Source organism: Delphinus delphis, chromosome 3, assembly GCF_949987515.2.
Source record: "Delphinus delphis chromosome 3, mDelDel1.2, whole genome shotgun sequence".
NCBI classification, from domain to species: domain Eukaryota; kingdom Metazoa; phylum Chordata; class Mammalia; order Artiodactyla; family Delphinidae; genus Delphinus; species Delphinus delphis.
Genome location: NC_082685.1, coordinates 14,659,889 through 14,680,677, shown reverse-complemented (window position 1 = coordinate 14,680,677; position 20,789 = coordinate 14,659,889). Strand labels below are relative to the sequence as shown.

Here is a 20,789-nt window from a genome sequence, read left to right as displayed (position 1 = left end):
AGGACAGAAAAAGGAAAAGAAGACGCGAAAGGAGAAGAGGGATCTGAAGGATGATACACGATTCTCCCCAGGGACCCAAATGACCGCCATGACGAAGGCCAGCTGAAGACGTGTGCCTGCCATTTGGCACAGAATGCAGGGCCTCCCTCCGAGCCACGCAGAACTCAGGGCCTGCAGTGGGGACGTGACACGGAGGAGTTCTCCTAAAAGGAGAACCAAGGAGCAAGAGAACCACAACTGAAAGTCTAGACACACAATGAGGCATCAATGTGAACAAGCCAGGCAGGGGTAGTTTAGGGTGAGACGCCATCTGGAAGAACACAGAATCAAGGTGTGAAAGCTTCCATGCTCCAGGAGTCCAGCACTCTCAATCCCATCTACCGGAAACAGAAGTGAGGAAGGAACAAAAGTCACTGGAGGCAGCCTTCCTGCTCCAACACACTGCCCTGCACAGGATGCAGGACCAGGCAGAAATGGCAGACGCAATGACATGACAGGTCTGCACACCCCTTGCTGAGAGGTCAGAACATCATCCTGTCCTTCTGAAGGCGACCTGAGCAGACGCGCTTGTGAAGGTGAACTGAGTATGCACTCAGCTACTCGGATCGGGTGACAGGAGGGAGGGGAGGAAGCTAGGGAGAGACTGCCATCGTCCTCCAGGAGAATGAGGCCCAAAGCCATCCACGATGCGGAAACACGCAGATGAGAGGGGGCTGTTCCCCCTTGAACATTTTTCTCTGGGATGTCCCTATGGGATGTCGAGGTGGAAATCTCTTTTCCATTCCAGCAGTATCTATGGAGTGCCTGCCTGGTCCCAGGCACTGGCCTCCATGGGGTGCAACAGTGAATAAGGGGACCACGCCCCCACCCCAGCCTCTCGGAACTCCTGGTCTGGAGGAGAATGTCATTCGACATGACAACACACACAGCGGGCTGTAAGTGCTATGAGGAAAAGACAGGATGGAGGGCGACTCTGTAGCCCACAGACACCCACCTGTGAGGGCAGGGAGACGGCGGCTACACTGCTGAGCCTGCCCGAGGGGACACGAGACAACCAACAGGCTGAGGAGCACCCCCACACGGATGCACTGGGGGAAGACAGGCCCACAACGGAGAAAGGAGGTGCCGTTGGCAAGAAAACACCAAGGGAGTGGGGTCCTGTGGGGACCAGAGGATGGGCACAGAGAGAGGGGTACAGGGTTGAGTACGGCCATGCAGAGGAGCAGGTGGATGGCACTGGAAAGGGACCTTGCCCAGGCAGCGTGGGTGGGGCAGGGAGCAGATTCCAGCCAAACACTGCCGCTTAAGATCAACGTGGCCCTGGGGACTTCCCTGATGGTCCAGTGGTTAAGACTCTGTGCTTCCACTGCATGGGGCATGGGTTCGATCCCTGGTAGGGGAACTAAGATCTTGCATGCCTCGTGGAGTGCCCCCACACCAAAAAAAATTTTTTTAATTAAAAAATAAATAAATAAAAAGATCAACGTAGCCCTGGCCTCCCTGCAGGCCTCCCTAGACACCACTCTTCCAGGCATCACAGAGAACACCCCCCGCCCCATCATTTCCATTCTCTCTTTCCTTCATCCATTCGATGGACCAGGCCCTGAAGAGGCCCTGGGGAGACTCATAGGGGCGACATCTTAGCAGTAAGTGCCCCCTACACAGCAGGGCACCTACAGCCCTCCTTGAAAGCACCCGTTTCTCATGGTGCTCCCAACTTTCCCCAAGTGTGCCCCGAACCTTCCCAAAATTCCTTTTCTACATCGGCCACCCCAGGGTTCCAACATCCCTGCCATCTTCTGAGCCCTGGCCCAACATTACACGAGGACCCAGGGATCCCCAGGGCAGATCGAGTCAGCAGCTCTCTGTGCCTCCTCCCTGCTCCCCTCTGTAGGTGGCACGATCAGCCGCCCACTGCCCACTGCTCTTCCTCAGAGCCTAGGAGCCCTCTAGGCAGCAGGTACCAAGCCAAGCTCCCGGATTCCACTGTGAGCAGAAGGGCCGTCCCCGCCACCGCAGAGCAGAGCGTCACATCACGGTCTGGTCAGGGAACAAACACACAAAGGCACTGGCAAGGGCAGCACAGGAATGGAGCTTTGTCCTGCCGGGCAGGCAGGGAGGGATTAGGTAGACAGAGCAGCGAGAATGGCCTTTCAACCCCCTCCTCGCTCTGCACACACCTGTGACCAGGTCCCAGCCTCTCAGGTGGAACCTCACCTTCACCAGCTTCCCCCTCCATCCCATGTGGCACGAGGTCACGCCAAAACGAAAAGATGCTCTGTGGTTGCTGAGGGAGTGTGAAGCTCCACCCGGCCATGCTTTCGATGCACCCCAAAGCCACCTCCTGGCCCTGCCAGGTTAACTTCCCCCAAACTCACCCCTACACACACACACACACACACACACACACACACACACACACACACACACGCTCACTTGCTCACAGACACACAAACAGCTGTCAAGCCCCGCCTTCCTTCCTGGTCTGGCAGATGCTCTACTGAACACACTGTGCACCTTTCACCCTTGTCTGGGCACAAACTATCCTGGGGGGAGGGGGGATCTGCCTGATGAAAGCCAGTTACCTTCCAGCCCCAGCACCAAACCCCCTGCTGTAAGACGTCGCCCAAATTCCGAGCTGAAATGAGTCCCTCTCTCCCACACTCCTAATTTATGTTAAGGCTACTGTTATGACCGGGCCCCCTCCCTACATTTCACTACTTGGGGGGTGGAAGTTTCACATTTATTCAACCCCACCCACAGCGCTGGGCCCATACCTTCAGGAAAAGTTTGTTCATGGCACAGGTGAGATTTAGATGAAACCTCGAGAGGGAGTGGGTAAGATGGGTGGAGAATGGTCAGTTCTCAGGCAGACAAAGCTCCACCCCCCCTCGGACTTCCCTGGTGGCACAGTGGTTAAGAATCCGCCTGCCAATGCAGGGGACACGAGTCCCAGCACTGGTCCGGGAAGATCTCACATGCCGCGGAGCAACTAAGCCTGTGCACCACAACTACTGAGCCTGTGCTCTAGAGCCCACTAGCCACAGCTACTGAGCCTGTGCTCTAGAGCCCACAAGCCACAACTACTGAAGCCTGCGCTCCTAGAGCTCGTGCTCTGCAACAAGAGAAGCCACCACAATGAGAAGCCCGCACACTGCAATGAAGAGTAGCCCCCCGCTTGCTGCAACTAGAGAAAGCCCACACGCAGCAATAAAGACCCAACGCAGCCAAAAATTATAATAAATAAATTTATTAAAAAAAAAAGCTCCACGCCTCAGAGGCAGAGTGAAAAGCTACAAAGCCTTTCAGGGCCTCAGTTTCCCCATCTGTAAAATGGAGATAATACAGTGACTGCCCTGACCATTCCTATAAAAGTATCAAATGAGAATAAGTAGGTAACTAAATGCCCATTGACAGATGAATGAATAAAGAAGATGTGGCACATATATACAATGGAATATTACTCAGTCATAAAAAGGAACGAAATTTGAGTTATTTGTAGTGAGGTGGATGGACATAGAGTCTGTCATACAGAGTGAAGTAAGTCAGAAAGAGAAAAACAAATACTGTATGCTAACACATATATATGGAATCTAGAAAAATGGTACCGATGAACCTAGTGGCAGGGCAGGAATAAAGATGCAGACGTTGAGAACGGACTTGAGGACACAGGGAGGAAGGGGAGGCTAGGACGCAGTGAGAGAGTAGCATTGACATACATACACTACCAAATGTAAAATGGATGGCCGGTGGGAAGCTGCTGCATAGCACGGGGAGATCAGCTCGGTGCTTTGTGACCACCTAGAGGGGTGGGAAAGGGAGGGTGGGAGGGAGGCTCAAGAAGGAGGGGATATGGGGATACGTGTGTGCATATGGCTTATTCACTTTGTTGTACTGGCAGAAACTAATACAACATTGTGAAGCAATTATACTCCACTGTGAAGCAATTATACTCCAGTATAAAAAAAAATCATACACTCAAAAAAAAAGAAGAATATGTAGGTAAAGCACACGCTACAAAGGGAAGCAGTTGTTATAACTATTTTTATGGTGGTTGTTATTATTGTTACTGAGACAGAAGGACAGGTTTTATCTACAAAGAATTGTCATCCTTACAGCTGGCCGTGACAAATGATCTTTTTACCAAACAATAAAATATTTCACCAAATGTTGAACACTCTATAGTACATATCGTACTCGTTTTCTCACTCAACTAGTTGGCTGAGCTGCTCCCAACACCAGGACAGAACAGTCTTTATCAGTTCTCTTAGTCTCAGTGGTTGTTTTTTTTAAACATACAATTTCACACATAGTAGGCTAAGTACATACCTATAAAAACCCACTTACAGGGTTGTGAATTAAAGAATATTTTCCGGTGGCAAAAAGGCAACAAAAAAATCAAAAAGTCAAATGCCAATAACTAAAAACTTGGCCTGAAATAAAATGCTGATTCCATGGCCTGATGTGTGAGCACCACAGTGACCCACAGGATTGCCCGATCCACTAGGCATCGTGGGTATCAGCTCATCCCTTTGGGAACCCTCTTCTCCACAGAGGTAGTGTTCAAAATGTTCAAAATGGATGTAGAGGTGCACTGAGGGCACAGAAGCCGCCCTAATCTTTATCAAAGAAGACACCCAAAGGAAGAAACATCTGTGATCACACATACCAAAGTCTATAGGGTTCTGGGACCTCCAATAGTGCCGTTTCTCGGGTGTGGGGGAATTTAGAGGGCTAATCCATCCCCAAAACTTCAGAGTCCTTGTTAAGCAGTCTCCTAAAGAGGGGCTCACTGTCAAGTTTTTTTCTTGTTTAATCTTTCCTCTTTAAAAACAGCCTGAAAGAAGATAGTTTTGTTTCTCCACTGGAAATGTAAAGTTGAAAAGCCCATCCTATGTGGGTTAAGAAAAGCCAATCTTCTATGGATCAACAGGGATGCTTGTTACTGTCACGAGTAAATCAGAGAACCCCTTCTCACACCCTCTCACAGCAGAAGTGAAGAGGCATCGGGAACCCTGGGGAGGGGTGGGGGCCTGGCCATCAGGATGCTGGCCCAGGGGTGAGGGGGGTGCCCTGACTTTCGTCACCAGTAGAGTACGTACATGCCTGTTTCTTCACCCAAGACATAAAATACAAAATGTTCCCACCAATCAACTACCAACAAGAGCAGCTAGAGAGATACTGCGCTCCTGGCTGCTATTCAGAGCACGCAGCAATCAATCAACAGGTGACCATCACCTGCCTGCTTCAGATGCTGGGACACAGCAGGGATAGAGCTGCTCCTGCCCTCCCAGGAGCCCACAGCGTGGCATCCACGGGAGTTTTAGATCTGTGGGCCAACCGAGACACCCCACCTCCCCAGGGGGTCTGACACCAGGCACTTTGCCTCTCTCCCTTTTCAGTTTCCTTGTTCAGAAATAAGCACAAGAATGATGACAATGACACCTCCCTAACAGGGAGTCAGTGGTGAATGGGCACAAAGTGGGTATCCAACCACACTCCCTTACTTGCATGCAAGACCTGTGCCCCAAATCTCTCCGCAACACCACTCTGGGACACCCCGGGTGACCAGCGTCTGGGAACGGGGGCTTTGACTGGGCAGAGCGGATAGGAGGGGCAAACTGTAAAGATGGGGGTGGAGGGACAAGCAGCCAGACTGAAAGGCTGCACACCTCTGCTTCCTCCGGTCCTACTGGAACAGAGGAGGGAAAAGAAGAAGGGAGATGCAGGTCTCCTCTTCCTCCTCTCCTATGTCCAGCCCAGTGGAGGCAATTCATTCCACTTCTGCGGGCTACCACTGGACCTCCACGAGGATGTCCGCCACAGGGTATCCGGATTATCCGTGCCTGGGAGTCCGGCTCCAGTTCAGCCATCTGAAGGGCAGGTGTTCAGTTTTATTTATCTTGGGTCTGAGCCAGCACAAAGTAGGTGCTCAGTAAATGTAACATTGTGGGGGGGGGGGTCCCCAGGAGATGGGCTGTGCCTCAATGTTGGGTCTGGCCCAGCTTGGAGGGCCTGTTGCAAAGGTGATGAAGGTCTGGTCTCAACTGACACAGCCACCACCTGGTGCCACCCACCTGGCTCCCACAAAGGCTTGTCTTGTCCTGCTGGCTGCCCACACCACACCTGCTTCTTCCTCCTGCTTCCTGCCCCCACTCAGAGGATCCCTGTACTGGTAGCCAATCCACATATTCCTTTGATCATCAGCCGTTCTGCTCTTCCAGAAACCTCAGGCCAGGTTGCTCTGTACCACTTCAGGACTGTAGCACAGCAAATGTCTCTGAGCTAGTACCCAGCTCTGGGCATTCCCTGTATAAGCAGTCAGACAATCTAAACGTGTCACTTCACTCCTCAAGAACTGCCAGAGCTCCTAACTGCCTCTCATAAAGTGGACCTGCCCTACCCGTCAGCCTTTAGTTCAACAGATGACTCCTAGCACCTAGGGTACGAGGTCAAATTAAAACCTGCACAGCCCCTGCCTTTGTTGACATGGTCTAGGCAGTGCGGGAGAAAGACCATCAATCAAATACTCCCACCAATAGAAAATTACAAACTGGTATGTGGAAAAGTACAGAGTATCCCCAAAGGCAGTAACAGAAAAGCTGGGCCAGGCTGTCACGCAAGTGATGTGGCAGCTGAGATATGAAGAGGAGTAGGGATTAACCGGAGATGAAGTGGGGGAAAGAACAATCCAGAGAGGCCATGAATACCATGTGCAAAGGCCCTGAGGCAAGAGAGAATATGCAAGCAACTGAAAGAAGGGCCTAGGGGCTGCAGGGCAGAGCAACAGGTCTGGGAGGTGCAGGATACAGGGGTGCCGTGTGCTGGGTGGGGCAGAGGCCTGATCCAGTCCATAGACAGTGACGGCTAGGCACCACCTTTCCCTGCTTTCAGCCAGTATGTACAAAAGGAGGAGAACCAACTCTCTATCAGGCAGTCCAGAACACAGTCAGCAAATCGATTCTGCTATCAAGAACTACAACAATCCCACTCAGCAGGCAGAACCGGGCGGCAATCTGAGGAGACGGCTGTTTGCGGTCATCTGTAACCTCTACTTCCCCCTCCATCAGCCTGTAGCAGTAAGACTGCTGTGGCGGGCAAAGCACTCCACGCAGGAGCAGCCTTTGGGCCACAGAGCCGGCAGATCTCCTTTTCTCCCCCACGTCTGCGTCAGCTACTCTCTAGACAAGCAGACACCCTGTCAGGCCCTTTTGTCTCAGGCCAATTTGTAGGCCAGGCACAGACTCCTGTGTCCCATTTTACCATGCCACCTTCTTCCCTTCAACCCTAAGTCACCCTAGTTAAAAGAGGGACATGTACCCCAAAGTCCCATCCCCGGCCTCACATTCGGCCCTTTGAGCTGGAGTTCCAGTTTCTTGGCTTTCGCTCATTCTGCTCTGCCTCTGTCAGAAATGCCATGCCTCCCTCCCTTCCCAGGATCTCCACGGCCCAGTCCAAATGCCCCTTCTCCTCCAGGCAAGCGTCTCCAACACACCCAAGTGCAAGCAAGTCACCCGGCCCTCCTCCAGCTCGGACCTGAGCCTCCCCAGCCTGAGCAGAGTGCACTCTCCCTGGGGGCTGGGCATGGCCCACTCTCTCCTCCATCAGCCTCTGGAAGCAGTGAGTACCCACTGCAGCAGGGAAGCCTGCTGATCCCTCATAAAGACGACGAGCAGGTCTTTCCATCTCCCCCTCCCCATTCAAAAACAATAAAATAAAAATGTAAACAAGTGATCTTCTCTCCACCAGACTCCATAGAACCTAATGATGAAGTAGCAGGACCACTGTTTAAAAACAAATGAGACCTCACACTACCATAACGTTTGGCAGCTTAAAAAAAAAAAAAATTCCAAGACAGGAAACTGCAGTGCAACGCAGAGCCCAGGACGGGGGTCAGAAGAGCCGTGCCAGCGTGAGCTTGCTGGGTGCCACCTTTGGCAAGTGACATAAGGTCTCTGGGCCTCAGTTTACCCCTTTATATAAAGCAAGGATGACTGACCAGGGTGACTGGGAGGATAATCTGAGCCATCCAAATGCCTTTCCTACTCAGTCCTTGGAGCCTGTGTGGACTCCAGGCCTTCCCAGACCTCCGCGTCTGACTGTGCCCTCCTCGGCTTTACACTTCTCACAGCGCAGATGGCATCACTATACTGTGTACGTGTTTGTTCATTTCTGTACGTCTGCGCCCTCTCCTTAGAACCTCAGCTCCCTGGGGCAGGATGGTCTTCAGGTTTGCTGGTACATCCTGCTGCCCAGAAAGCACCAGCCAAGAGAAGATGCCCAGTAAATGCCTGAACAAACAGTGTGCTACACAAATGAAGGCACTTTGCGCACACGTCTATCACCCTGAGGGATTCTGACACTCCACTGTTGTGAGACAGATAAAACAGGTATAGAGTATTATTCCCAATTTGCAGATGGGGAAACTGAGGTGCAGAAAGTACTGCATAACTGAGGTCACTGAAAGAATATCTGGGAACCCTAACATTGAAAAACAGGCACCCTGAAGGGGCCTCAAATGATAATGGGGCTCCAAGAGCACCGTCCCGAGGAAGAATATCGAGTAGCTTTCCGAGTGAGTGCTGGCTGCTCAGTTCAGGTCAAAGTGGACAGCAGCCCTGGAGTGGGGCTGATGAGGTGCCTCTCACCACCGGTGGCCGGGGCTGTCGGCACAGCCTGAGGCATCAGAGAGTGGACACTCTATCCAATACATCTGATCAAAGACAGTCACTTGCTTCCCCGATCAACCGATCAGGATTAAGAACCAGGCAGGGGAAAGTTGTTTTAAAGCTCAAAGTTGGGGCAGAAGAGGCAAAACTTACATGTTCGTGCTTTACCGGGAGCCACGTAGTCAACAAAAACCAGGTTGAGGCAGGTCAGTAAGACAGAGACAGCCAGGGAACTCTGGATCTTACAGGGTGAGCCAAATTTACTCTAAAACCTGGCTCTCACAACATTGTAAAGCAACTGTACTCCAATAAGAATTTAAAAATAAAAATAAATAAATAAAACCTGACTACCACCACCACCCCAATTTATACTGCATTAACATTCTAGTAAGACACAGAAACTAGCAATTATTTTGGAGGAAAAAACAAGGGACAAAAGGACAAACAAGTGTCCCAAGCACTGAGTCTTCATTCCAGACACATTTGCCTGGTGCTGCTGTGGGCCAGCAGGCTGCCTAGAAGAGCGGAAAGAGCAGGGCTCTGCAGGCAGACAGATGTGGGTCAACCCCAGCTCTGCACCCACCAGCTATGGGACTTCAGCAAGTTACTTAATTTCTCTGGGTCTCAGTTTCCCGTTTGAAAAATGGGAATAAAACACTCTTAAAACAGTGGTACCCATTAAAAAGAAGCATACGACTAAGTGGGGAGGAAGGAAGAAGGAACTCCTTGGGCACCGGGCAGACTCTCATTGTCACTGAGCCTGACGCTCTCCTCCCATTACCATTGTTCCCTGGGTCTGGTGGCCATGCAAGGGACCCACAGAAGGTACAGGAGGGAGAACTTCCGTTCAGATGGGGCTGAAGGAAGACACCACCAAAGAGGCCTCTGGGGCAGGCAGGATGCAGCAGGAGGTCACAGCATGAGGTTCTAGCCATTGCAGGGTGGGGAGGGTTGGGAGGCAGTGTTAAGAGTGCTCTGCACCAGAGGCAGGAACAAACAGAAAGAAAGGATGCAAACAGGAGAGGCTGAAATTTGGGAGAAGAGAGACAGTAAAGGCTGAGGGCAGGCTACAGTGACGGACAAGTGTTGCAGGGCTCAAGGAGGACCAGTCCCAAGGACAGGCCACTGGGGTTAAGGACCACCATGTGCTCTTGTAGGTTACTGGTGACCTTGCCTACAAGAGCACAAGGGGGTACAAAGGGGGTAAGGGACACAGGTGCATTTCCAGGGTGGGCCGCAATTAAAGAGGAGAGGTGAAGGGGGGTGCTGGGAGAAACATAAATCAATGAGACATTGATGGAGGAAAAAATCACTTCTAGAGGGAGAACTACCTACTCTTCAAATTGACAAGATTTATATTCAGGGTCAGAGGAGACTACATGGGGAGGGGACATCACAGATATGGCAGAGTAGGGAGCAGACCAGGAAAGATGCTGATGGGAAAAACGCAGACAGGGCTGGAGGCAGAGGAAAAACACCCCACCATCCACAATCCCACTGGCTACCCGCTTCACTCACCCTCAGCTGGCCATCCACATTCCAAGTGTGCCCTACACCTCAAACCAACCAGACCACGGCCTCCTGCTCCAGGGGGCTCCCCTAGTGACCCCAACCAGAAATTATCCTGGAATTATATGCATGCTTCCCCTGTAATAACTGTGAACTCGTGTTAGACTGAACTGAACTCGTGTTAGCCTCAGCTAGACTGGAAGCGCCTGATAGGTCTGTGCCTCACACCTGGGTTGACAGGAACATGTGGCGCAGTGCTTCACTTAACAGGTGTAAATGTTGACATAATTACCCAAGGAAGGAAGACTGGCCATGCCATCATTCAACAAAGGAAAAGGAAAAAGCACACCAGTCAATGACCTGAACTTGTCAGAGACCAGGGGATTCAGGCTGTCGAGCTCCTCGTTCAAATATGCTCCCACCCCCAAGGGCCCAGACCCCAGGCCACATGGAGGGAAGAAAAGCCACCTGTGAAGGGTGCTGGGTGATGCAACTCGCTGGTCCCTGCTTCATGGGTTTACCTGACACCCCCTGGGTGCTGAGCACAGAGTCAGGAGCACTGAGCAAGAGATCTACGTCTGGTCTAATGGGGACACAGACAGCAAAGAGACCCACAGACATCTGTGGACCATGACTGGTGCTGACGGGTGGTGTGGCGGAGGCACAGTGCTAGGGGAGGGGGACTTACAACAGGTAACCAGCAAAGGCCTCTGGGGAGAATGACATTTGAGCTGCCACCTGAAAGGAGCCAGGCACTGGCACCACGAAGGTAAGAAATAGGGATGAGCGCTTCAGGAAGGAGGAACAGCCCATGGGACATCATAAGGACAGACAGAGCTTAAACTACGAGCAGAACAGAAAAGCCGCAAGTATGGCTGCAGTGTGGGTGCCAGGGTGAGAAAGAAGCAGGGGAGGCTGGCAGGCACCTGACCAGCAGGGATTCCTGGGGAGGGATTGGGATTTTATTCTAAAAGGTGCTAAGCAGATGAATCACATGACCTGATTCAGGTTTTCACACCTTACTTCACAGCAGCAAACCACTGCCTTCCTCTAAAGCTAATCCTTCATCAGTAACGTAAGAAGTAAGAATCCCCTCTCTTCGTTGTGTGGATAAGCACTTAATAAACTCTAAAGCACTCAATTAACCTTAGCTATTGTCATCAAAGTTCAAATTAAGGGCTTCTCTGGTGGCGCAGGGGTTAAGAATCCGCCTGCCAATGCAGGAGACACGGGTTCGAGCCCTGGTCCGGGAATATCCCACATGCCGCGGAGCAACTAAGCCCGTGCGCCACAACTACTGAGCCTGAGCTCGAGAGCTCGTGTGTCACAGCTACTGAAGCCCACGCGCCTAGAGCCCGTGCTCCACAACGAGAAGCCACCACAACGAAAAGGCCGTGCACTGCAACAAAGAGTAGCCCCCACTCGCGACAACTAGAGAAAGCCTACGCGCAGCAATGAAGACCAAACGCAGCCAAAAAAATTAATTAATTAATTTTAAAAAAAAGTTCAAATTAAGGCAGGTGCCGAAAAGTGGATAGGAAGTTTTAAAAACCAGGGGCGCTTCCTCATTAAATGAGCCTAAGCCTGTTTCACACACACACACACACACACACACACACACACACACACACACCCCACCATACCCTAAAAGGTAGCAACTGGCTATCAATAATAATACCCAACATCTGTAGGGCACTTAATAGTTTACAGAGCACTTTCATATCTGTTAATTCATAACCACTGGTCTCTAATGCTTTTAATTTAGTGACAGTGTTACAAATTGGCTAGTTCTGGCAATATTTAGCAAGTACGCACTGTCTCTCTCCTTGGATCAGCTGACCAGTCATGTCAACCTGCCTAACAGCTCTCCTGGGGTTTGGCATTCTCACAGCTGTAATCTCTATTTCCAAATGTCCAAATCTGCCAGAGAATTAAATAATGGTTATAATTACAGAATCAATGAGTGAGTCCGATGTGCCAAGCACTGTTCTAAGTGCTTTACATGCTTAATCTTCACCTAACCCCAATACTTTTTTTATATTCCCATTTTCCAAATGAGGTGGCTGGGGCATAGAGAGGCTAAGAGCTTCGTCCAAGGACAGTCAGAGAAGTAAGCCTTGGAGTCAAGATCTGAACACAAGATGATGTGACCCTGTGTCCTCACTCTCAATCCCAATGCTGTGCTAGATAATTCTGGCAAAGTGCGTATAATACGGTGCTTGGTACAACACAGATATTCAGCAAATAAAAGCAGCTGTTACTAGCAGGACACAGGTAGTTTCTAGTTCCCACGAGAGTGTCGCCTCCAGGACAACAGCAACCTTGTTGGTCTGGGTGACTGCTGCGCTCCCAGCACCTGGCCCGACGCACATTTGACGGATGGATAAATGAATGAACGTCGCTCCCAGAAGGCAGGGTTGCCTGCGCATGGCTCTTTTTGCACGTCTGTGTCGCGCCACTGATACTGCCCCTTAGTAAGAGCATCTGGCTGATCTGAGGGCACCGCAAGGCGCCCGGAGACTTGCGACCCCCTTCACGGCGTAGGGGTGGCGGAAGCAGCTCCCAGTGGAAGAAGAGAAGAGTCCGGGATCGCACTGCTTGGCAGGTCCTGGCTCCGGCAGGGCTCTGCCCTCCGCCGCGGCGGGGACACTGCCGCCCCGGCGTTGGGACCCGGCAGGAGACAAAGACCCGCGAGGCTGCCGCACCCGCAGAAATGCTTGCTCCCCTGGCCCACCTCCCCGGAAGGCAGCCCAATGCTACCGTGCATCACCCGGCCTGGAAGCTGCGGAGAACGCCGGGCCCCGGGTGGAACAGACACGCACTGCGGCCCCGCCTGCGGGGTCGCCGCCCGCATTGGGTCGCTCTGGTGCGGGAGGCCGAAGGCCGGACCGGCCTGTCACCTTCAGGACCACACGCCCGCCCTCCGCCGGGGCCCCTCAGCGCGAGCCGCCGCCGCCCAGCTAGGCCTCCTCGCGCTTAGGCCTCCCCGCAGCGTCCGCCTAGCGCCCCGCACGGGCGGCGGCGCAGCCCCCGCCGCCCGCCCTCCTAGCCAGCCCGTACCTGCTGGGAGAGGGGGATGAGCGGGGCCGCCATCTTCCCGCGGACTCGGGCTCAGAGCGCCGGGGGAAACAGGGCGGGGCCGCGCGTGCGCACTGGTGCGAGGGGCGGTGCGCGCGCAGCCCGGCTTGGGAGAGGGCGGGGCCGAAGCAGGGCCGCGCAAGCTCAGCGGAGCCAGAAGGAGAGGGGGTTGAGGGCGGGGCCGCGCGCGCCTAGCCCCAGCTGGAGGGGGCGGGGCCCGGGACCTTTGCAGAGTGCCTCACGCGCTCCTTCACCACCTCCTTCCCAATTCCTTGGCTCGTCTGCCAAGGTTCCTTACCCCTCCGGGTCCTAGCCGATGATGGGCCCTCTTCTAGGGATGCTGTTCCCATTGCCGTGCGCCTGGCAAAAGCACTATGCAGAGGCTGTCGCCCACCTGGCGACGGGACCCTCACCCTGCCCAGCAAGGCGCCCTGTTCCTAGGATAGCTGTGTGTGTGTGTGTGTGTGGCCACTTTCTTGCTGTGTGATCTTGGCAAGTCATTTAAGTAGCCTCTCTGCGCCCCCAATCCCCTCTTCTGAAAAGAGGGAATGGTAATATGTGTTTGCTATCGTTTCATCTCTATGCCTCACGCTGAGCCCTGCACAGAGCAGGCACCTGGTGTTTGCTGGAGGACCATTATGGAGGCACATTTATTTGTTTAGACATGTTTTGCCTTCTTTTTACTATAGACACCCACTCATCTGTGGCCGGTTTCCACTAAGAGGATGAGGAAGGAAGGTCCTGCTGAGTAGCTGGCCACAGTGGCACAAGGTTTCTTCAGCACGGGTCAGCTTCCCCTTACGTGGTGTCCTGTGATAGTGGCACTTCTCAGGCAGACAAGCTGGAAGGCTGTGCGATCTTGGGGTAGTGAGGGCACAGCTTCCTGTCCACCTCCTCCCCTCTGGAGTCTCACAGCTGCTTGCTCCAATGTCTTCAGTGACTTGACATACCTCGTGCCCTTCAAATGAGCACAGTGTGCTTTGTGATTCATTCAACAACCATTCACCATCAAATGCTCATTGAGTACAGGTGCTCCATTTGTGGGCCAGGCAGACACACACTCTACACAAACAGGTCTCACCCTGGAGCTACCCAGACTTGTTAAGTAGACTAGGTTTCCAGATTCTGGTTTCCAGATCTGGGTGGGGCCTGAGATTTTTGCATTTCTAACAAATCCCCAGGAGGTGCTGAGGCTGCTGGTCCCCAGGCCCCCCATTGTGAGAACCACAGGTCTAGAGGAAGGAAACAGACATGAAAAAATCCCATTAGGAGGAACTTCCCTGGTGGCACAGTGGTCAAGGATCCTCCTGCCAATGCAGGGGACATGGGTTCAAGCCCTGATCCGGGAAAGATCCCACATGCCGTGGAGCAACTAAGCCGTGTGCCACAACTACTGAGCCTGTGTGCCACAACTACTGAAGCCCATGTGCCTAGAGCCCATGCTCCGCAACCAGAGAAGCCACTGCAGTGAGAAGCTGGTGCACCGCAACGAAGAGTAGCCCCCGCTCGCTGCAACTAGAGAAAGCCTACGTGCAGCAACGAAAACCCAACGCAGCCAAAAAAATAATTAATTAATTGATTTTTAAAAATCACATGAGGAAATAGATAACCAGTGATAAGTGCTACAGAGTAGGCCAATGGTGTGACACTTGAAGGTTGAGCCTGACTGCAGCGATGGTGGGGCCTCGGAACCATCACAAGCAGAAGAAGCTGAGTAGCGAAGAGGCACTTTGAGAATGAGGCTCTGGAACTCAGACAGCAAGACAGAGGGTCTTGAAATGAGGCTGGATTACATATGGTCTGATTGGAGAGCCCTGTGTGAAGAGCAATAAAATAAGACCGCATGTGATCCAGCCTCATCTTGAGACCACCTTGCTCTCCGAGCTCCAAGTTTTCAGCCTCATGGTGCTCCTTTGCTCCTCAGTTCCCTGTGCAAAGAGAAATGAGAGGCCACCAGAGGGTGTGTTTTTTTTAAGATTTTTTTTTTTTTGCCACACCATGCGGCATGCAGGATCTTAGTCCCCCAACTAGGGATTGAACCCAGGGCCCCTGCATTGGGAGAGCAGAGTCTTAACCATGGGTCCACCAGGGAGCCCCTCACCAGAGGGTTTTGAACATGAACAGCTGCTCTAGAACAGCAGCTCAGGATAAGGTAGGCAAAGTGGATGGAGAGGGGATGGATGGAAGCAAGTGGAACAGCTGGAAAGATGCAGTGGTGGTCCTGGTGGGGGTGATGGAGGCTTTTAGCTGCCTTGGGTGCTTTATTGGTCCATGTTCCATAAGGAAAAGAGAAGTCATCCTAGATATTTCAAACAGAGGACAATTTGTAACAGGAGACTGAGTGCAAAAGCATTGGAAAAACAGAGGAGAAATGCAAGGTTACCTAAGATTAGTAACAGTAGGAAGCTGCTAGCCTCTTTAGGACTAAAAGTCAAAAGGGAAAGGGTGTTACCCCAAACCCACAACCACTGGGCCCTGAGCAGGAACCCAGATACCGGTCCTCACCGGCCACCACTGCTTCTGCCATTGTTGCTAAAGTCACCACTATCATCCCCACTGCCTAAGGTGCCGGCAGGAGCCTGGAAAAAATGGCTTCTCCTCTTCGCCCGTCTTCTGATGTCCTTCTCACAGAACGTGATGGGGCACTAACGGGCAAGGTTGTCTAGGAAAATTGTGCAGGCTTCCAGCCTCGCTGTCAAGAGTCTACAGGGGCAACAAAAACCACAGAGACTATCGTGTCTTGACTGGAACCAGAGGCTCAATGGTGAGAGTCTCACCTGGCCAGCAGCAGAGTGGCCTGGAACTCCCTCTACTACTGTGCCTGCCACCCTGGGCAGTAATCAGCCGTCCTGGGGCCTCTTTCACCAGAGTCTAAAGCTGCACCGTCCAACACAGTGGCCTCTCGCCACATATGGCAATGTAAGTTTAAATTTAAATCAATTACAATTCTGTAAGGGAGGATCTGTTCCATGCCCCTTTCCAAGCTTCTGGTAGCCTCCAGTGTTTCTTGGCTTGAAGATGGTGTCACCCTGGATCTTTACATGGTCTTCCCTCTGTACATGTCTGTCTCTGTGTCCAAATTTCCCACTTATAAGGATACCAGTCATATCAGATTAGGACCCACCTTAATGATGTCATTATCACTTGATTACATCTGTAAAGACTTTCTCATTTTGAAATGTATAGAAATATCAAATCACTATGCTGTGGAACAGGAACTAACATAGTGTTGCAGATCAATTATACTTCAAAAAGAAACAAACTCATAGAAAAAGAGATCAGATTTGTCGTTATCAGAGGCAGGAGGTGGGAGTCAGGGGGAATTGGATGAAGGCAGTCAAAAGGTACAAACTTCCAGTTATAAGATAAATAAGTACTAGGGATATAATGTACAACATGATAAATATAATTAAGACTGCTGTATGTTATAATGAAAATTGTTGGGAGTCAATCCTAAGAGTTCTCAGTAAAAGGAAAACATATTCTTTCTATGTCTTTAATTTTTTATCTATATGAGATGATGGACGTTCACTAAACTCATTGTGGTCATCAGTTCATGATGTATGTAAGTCAAATCATTACGCTGTACACCTTAAACTTATATAGTGCTGTATGTCAATTATATATCAATAAAACTGGAAGAAAAAATAATAAATGTTACAATAAAATAAGATTAAAAATTCGTTCCTCCATAGAAGGCACAACACCAAGAGTGAACCCTAATGCACAGTACAGACTCTGGGCGATAATGATGTGTCCGTGTGACACATCAATCAGTTGTGACAAACATACCACCGTGGTGTGGGATGTCATTGGTAAGGGAGGGTGTGAGGGTGTGAGGACAGACAGTATATGAGAACTCTCTCTACTTTCTGCTCAGTTTTGCTAGGAATCTAAAACTGCTCTAGAAAATGAAGTTTATTAATTAAAAATAAAATTCATTCTTCAGTCCCACCAGCCAGCCACATTTCAAGGCCTCACATGTGGCTAGTGGCTACTGTATTGCCAGCGCAGATGAGGAAAGTTCTCCAGGACAGCACTGCTGCGGAAGATGAGTTCTGCAGGGTCTGAGCTGGTCTGACCCATTTTGTACAATTGTTTCCAGCATTTTCTCTCGAGGTCTAGCACTGCTTCTTTCCTCATTAACTTCTCCCATTGTTCAGAGATTTAAAAGGTGGGCAGTGTTTGAATCCCACCCCTGCACTTCCAGGGAGCGAGTCTTTAGCTTCTGAGACTGATAACCCCCGATAAACTGGGAAGACCAATGTGACTGTCAGCTCAAAAAGTTGAAGGACCTTGAAAAAGTTCAAGGTCAAAGGTCTGCCAACTTCAACGAAAGCCAGAACAAAATTTGCCAGACCTTCACTTCCTGGCCAGACTTTTCACACTGATCACCTATCAATACGTTCTATATAATTTCCGATTTTATTTGGCTTATTTGTAACATGATGTCCTAAATTTGATTATTTCCAACACAAATTTCTGCGTGAAAACAGAGCTCTTCAAAACAGAAGGCTGCTATGTGTGGCTTCTTTTTTTTTTTAAGCAAGTCATTTGATTTAAGGAAAAAAATTTAGCTGCGAAGTAATCACTATTTTCACTTGAGAGAATGAATTTCATTCCTCTGTCTTACAGAGAACTAACGGCCATGGAAGTGGGTCACAGAGTGGGGGAAAAAGCTCCTTTATGGAATGTTAAACATCTGTGCACAAGGCCTGGGTTCTCCAGAATAAGCAGCGTGCAAATGAGGCACGCAAAACCTTTCCACGCCAACGATGCTGCATAAAGATTCCATACTGGAAAAGTTTCACATAAGCTATTAGTAACTTACAACCCAAAGAAATAAAGCATCATTTCTCCTTTTTCAAGGTAAGTTTTACCACCTTTTATTTATAAAACATTTTGGGGATTAAGAAAAGAGCATTGTGTTTTTGGCCAGACTCTCACTGGCCTCGGGCTTCCTCCAGCACTTCGGTTTGTCCAAAGGAAACGTCTCTGGGTACCTGGGGTCGGGGAGGAGGGGGTGGAAGGTGCTCGGGGAAAACCAGACCGATCCCACCGAGAAGCATGGGAACATTTTTCAAAGAAAATTAGACAAATGACCACGTCTGTAGACATTTGAGCTTTTAAATGTTGATTTAAGTAGAAACAAGGTTTTACCAGTCATCTTTAGCTGGGGTGGGGATGATTAAAGTTCATTCCTCTTGTGGAATCCTTTGAAGATATTTTCTCTCCCACCAAACCTGCCCATCATCTGCTCATCCTCATCTTCCTCTCGGGCCTTCTTCTCTTCTTCCTTGGCCTGTATGGCATCCATCTCCCTTTCTGGGCCCTGGAGAAAGAAACAAAGACCCCGGCAGCTGGGGATTATGCTTCCTGTGGGCTGATTGGGTGTCAGCATGCAGCCTGCCCCTGCCTTCTAGAAGCCTCCACACCAGCTGGGGGTTGGCTGAAAAAGAACCCCCCAGTAATCAGGTCCCAATTCCTGGAACCTGTAAATGTAACCTTATACCTATGGGGAAAGGGTCTTTGCAGATGTGATTAAATTAAGCATGTTGAGATGAAGAATTTCTACTGGATTATCAGGTGGATGCTAAATTCTATCATACTGTTCTCATAAGAGAGGGGCAGAGGGAGATTTGACACAAACAGAGACAGAAGAGGAGAAGGACATGTGAAGATGGGAGCAAAGATTAGAAGGGTGCGGCCACAAACCAAGGAGCACCAGGACCCATCAGGAGCTGCAAGAGGCGAAGTAAGCGTTCTCCCCTAGAGCCTTTAGAGGGAGCAAGGCCCTGCTGATGCCTTGATTTCAGCCTATTGATACTGATTTTGGAATTCTGGCCTCCAGAATTGGAGAGAATACATTTGTGATGTTTTAAGCCAGCAAGTTTGTGGTGATTTGTTATGGCAGCCCCAGGAAATGGATACAGCCTCCTTCTTCTATTCCCAGAGCACCTGGGCCGGTCCTTCAACCAGCTGACAAGTGAATGAGTAATGAGAAGAGGACTCAGAGCCTGAATGAGCAATTCCAGACATGTATGATTAAAAGAATGGTTAGATGAGTGAAGACACGTCAAGAAATGTCCCATAGTCATTCCTGAAAAAAGAGTTTAGGAAGACTTTGCTGCAGAAATCAGATTCAAGAAGAAATGGCTCGGGACGTTCCTGGTGGTCCAGTGGGTAAGACTCTGCGCTTCCAGTTCAGGGGGCCCGGGGTTCGATCCCTGGTCGGGGAATTAGATCCCGCATGCATGCCGCAACTAAGAAGCCCGCCTGCCACAACTAAGACACGGTGCAGCCAAAATAAATAAATAAATAATTTTTAAAAAAGGAAAACAGAAGAAAGGGCTCATGAGAAAATCACTTAGTGATAACCACCTTTCATCAGTGGAGGGGAAATTTTCCCCTGAAATGCCTTAAAATGTTCAATTTTTTTTTTTTTTTTTTTTTACGGTACGCGGGCCTCTCACTGTTGTGGCCTCTCCCATTACGGAGCACGGGCTCCGGACGCGCAGGCTCAGCGGGTTCAGCCCATGGCTCACGGGCTCAGCCACTCTGCGGCATATGGGATCTTCCCGGACCGGGGCACAAACCCGTGTCCCCTGCATTGGCAGGCAGACTCTCAACCACTGCGCCACCAGGGAAGCCCTCAAATTTTAAGCACCTGCTTTGCAGTTGGTCCCAGTGTGACGGACATGACATGGAAGACGCCTTATCAGTGAAAATAAGGGAATGAGGAGATTTTGATTAAAAGCAGGAAGATGTTTTGTGTATCACCCTTAACTTAAACTCACCTGCATACAATTTAACAACCCAAAGTTTCTGGCTAAAACAGTGTGGAGGGTCCTCCAAGACCTTTCTCTCTCAGTCATGGCACTCCCAGAAGACACTGACCACTCTCTCCTTATGGGTGAGCAGCGCCACCATTTAGTTATTGGCGCTTAGCAACATGAGAAACAAAATGTTTATGCCCATTAAAAGCATACATTTTAGTGTCAGTACTCTAGCTCCAAAGAGTTATAAATGAATTTGTACTGATGGAAGATATTTTATCTTCTTTATGTGAAGGCAGAGCTAAGTTTTTAAGTTGGTTTCTCAGGATAGGGGCCTCAAAATACACACTAAAAAAAATAATAATACAGGAGTGCTTCACACTTGAGGGAATAGAAAGGCAAAGCACAGAGTGGTCAAGGACACTTACAATGCACTTATCTGACAAAGAACTTGACAGAATATATAAAGAACACCTACAACTAAATAAGAAAAGGTCAAATAACCCAATGCGAAAGTGGGCAAGCGACATAAACAGGCTGTATCAACCATATGTTTCTCTTGCTTTGATATCTGGGGCCTTGCTGACCCAGGAGGGATGGCCCCTCCAAGGGGGCCCATTCTTAGAGATAGTAAATGCCAAAAAGCACTCTTTTCATATGCAAACTACATTCAGAGCTCACATCCCTAACGACCTCCACTACTGGGCTCAATTCAGGGCTGATTTCTCCTTGCCTTAATTATCCCACAGCCAGGTAC

General features: G+C 50.3%; 2 protein-coding genes across 18 annotated transcripts in view; both read right to left on the bottom strand.

The window, feature by feature from the left end:
* Positions 1-13,312, bottom strand: part of EPS15L1 (epidermal growth factor receptor pathway substrate 15 like 1) — a 101,075-nt gene extending 87,763 nt beyond the window's left edge. For 16 of the 17 annotated variants that reach the window (XR_011246402.1, XR_011246400.1, XR_011246403.1 and 13 more), the window contains exon 1: positions 13,239-13,312. Coding sequence is in view for 13 of the 17 variants with exons in the window: in XM_060008110.1 (XP_059864093.1) it covers positions 13,239-13,271 (33 nt within the window). In the remaining 4 variants the exon portion in view is untranslated. The remainder of the gene's footprint in view (positions 1-13,238) is intronic. The other variant, XM_060008113.1, reaches the window with a different exon arrangement.
* Positions 13,313-18,444: 5,132 nt separating this feature from the next.
* The window catches only part of CALR3 (calreticulin 3), a 31,175-nt gene continuing 28,830 nt past the window's right edge, over positions 18,445-20,789 (bottom strand). Inside the window, exon 9 of the mRNA XM_060006710.1 lies at positions 18,445-18,588. Within this exon, the coding sequence (XP_059862693.1) occupies positions 18,445-18,588 (144 nt within the window). The remainder of the gene's footprint in view (positions 18,589-20,789) is intronic.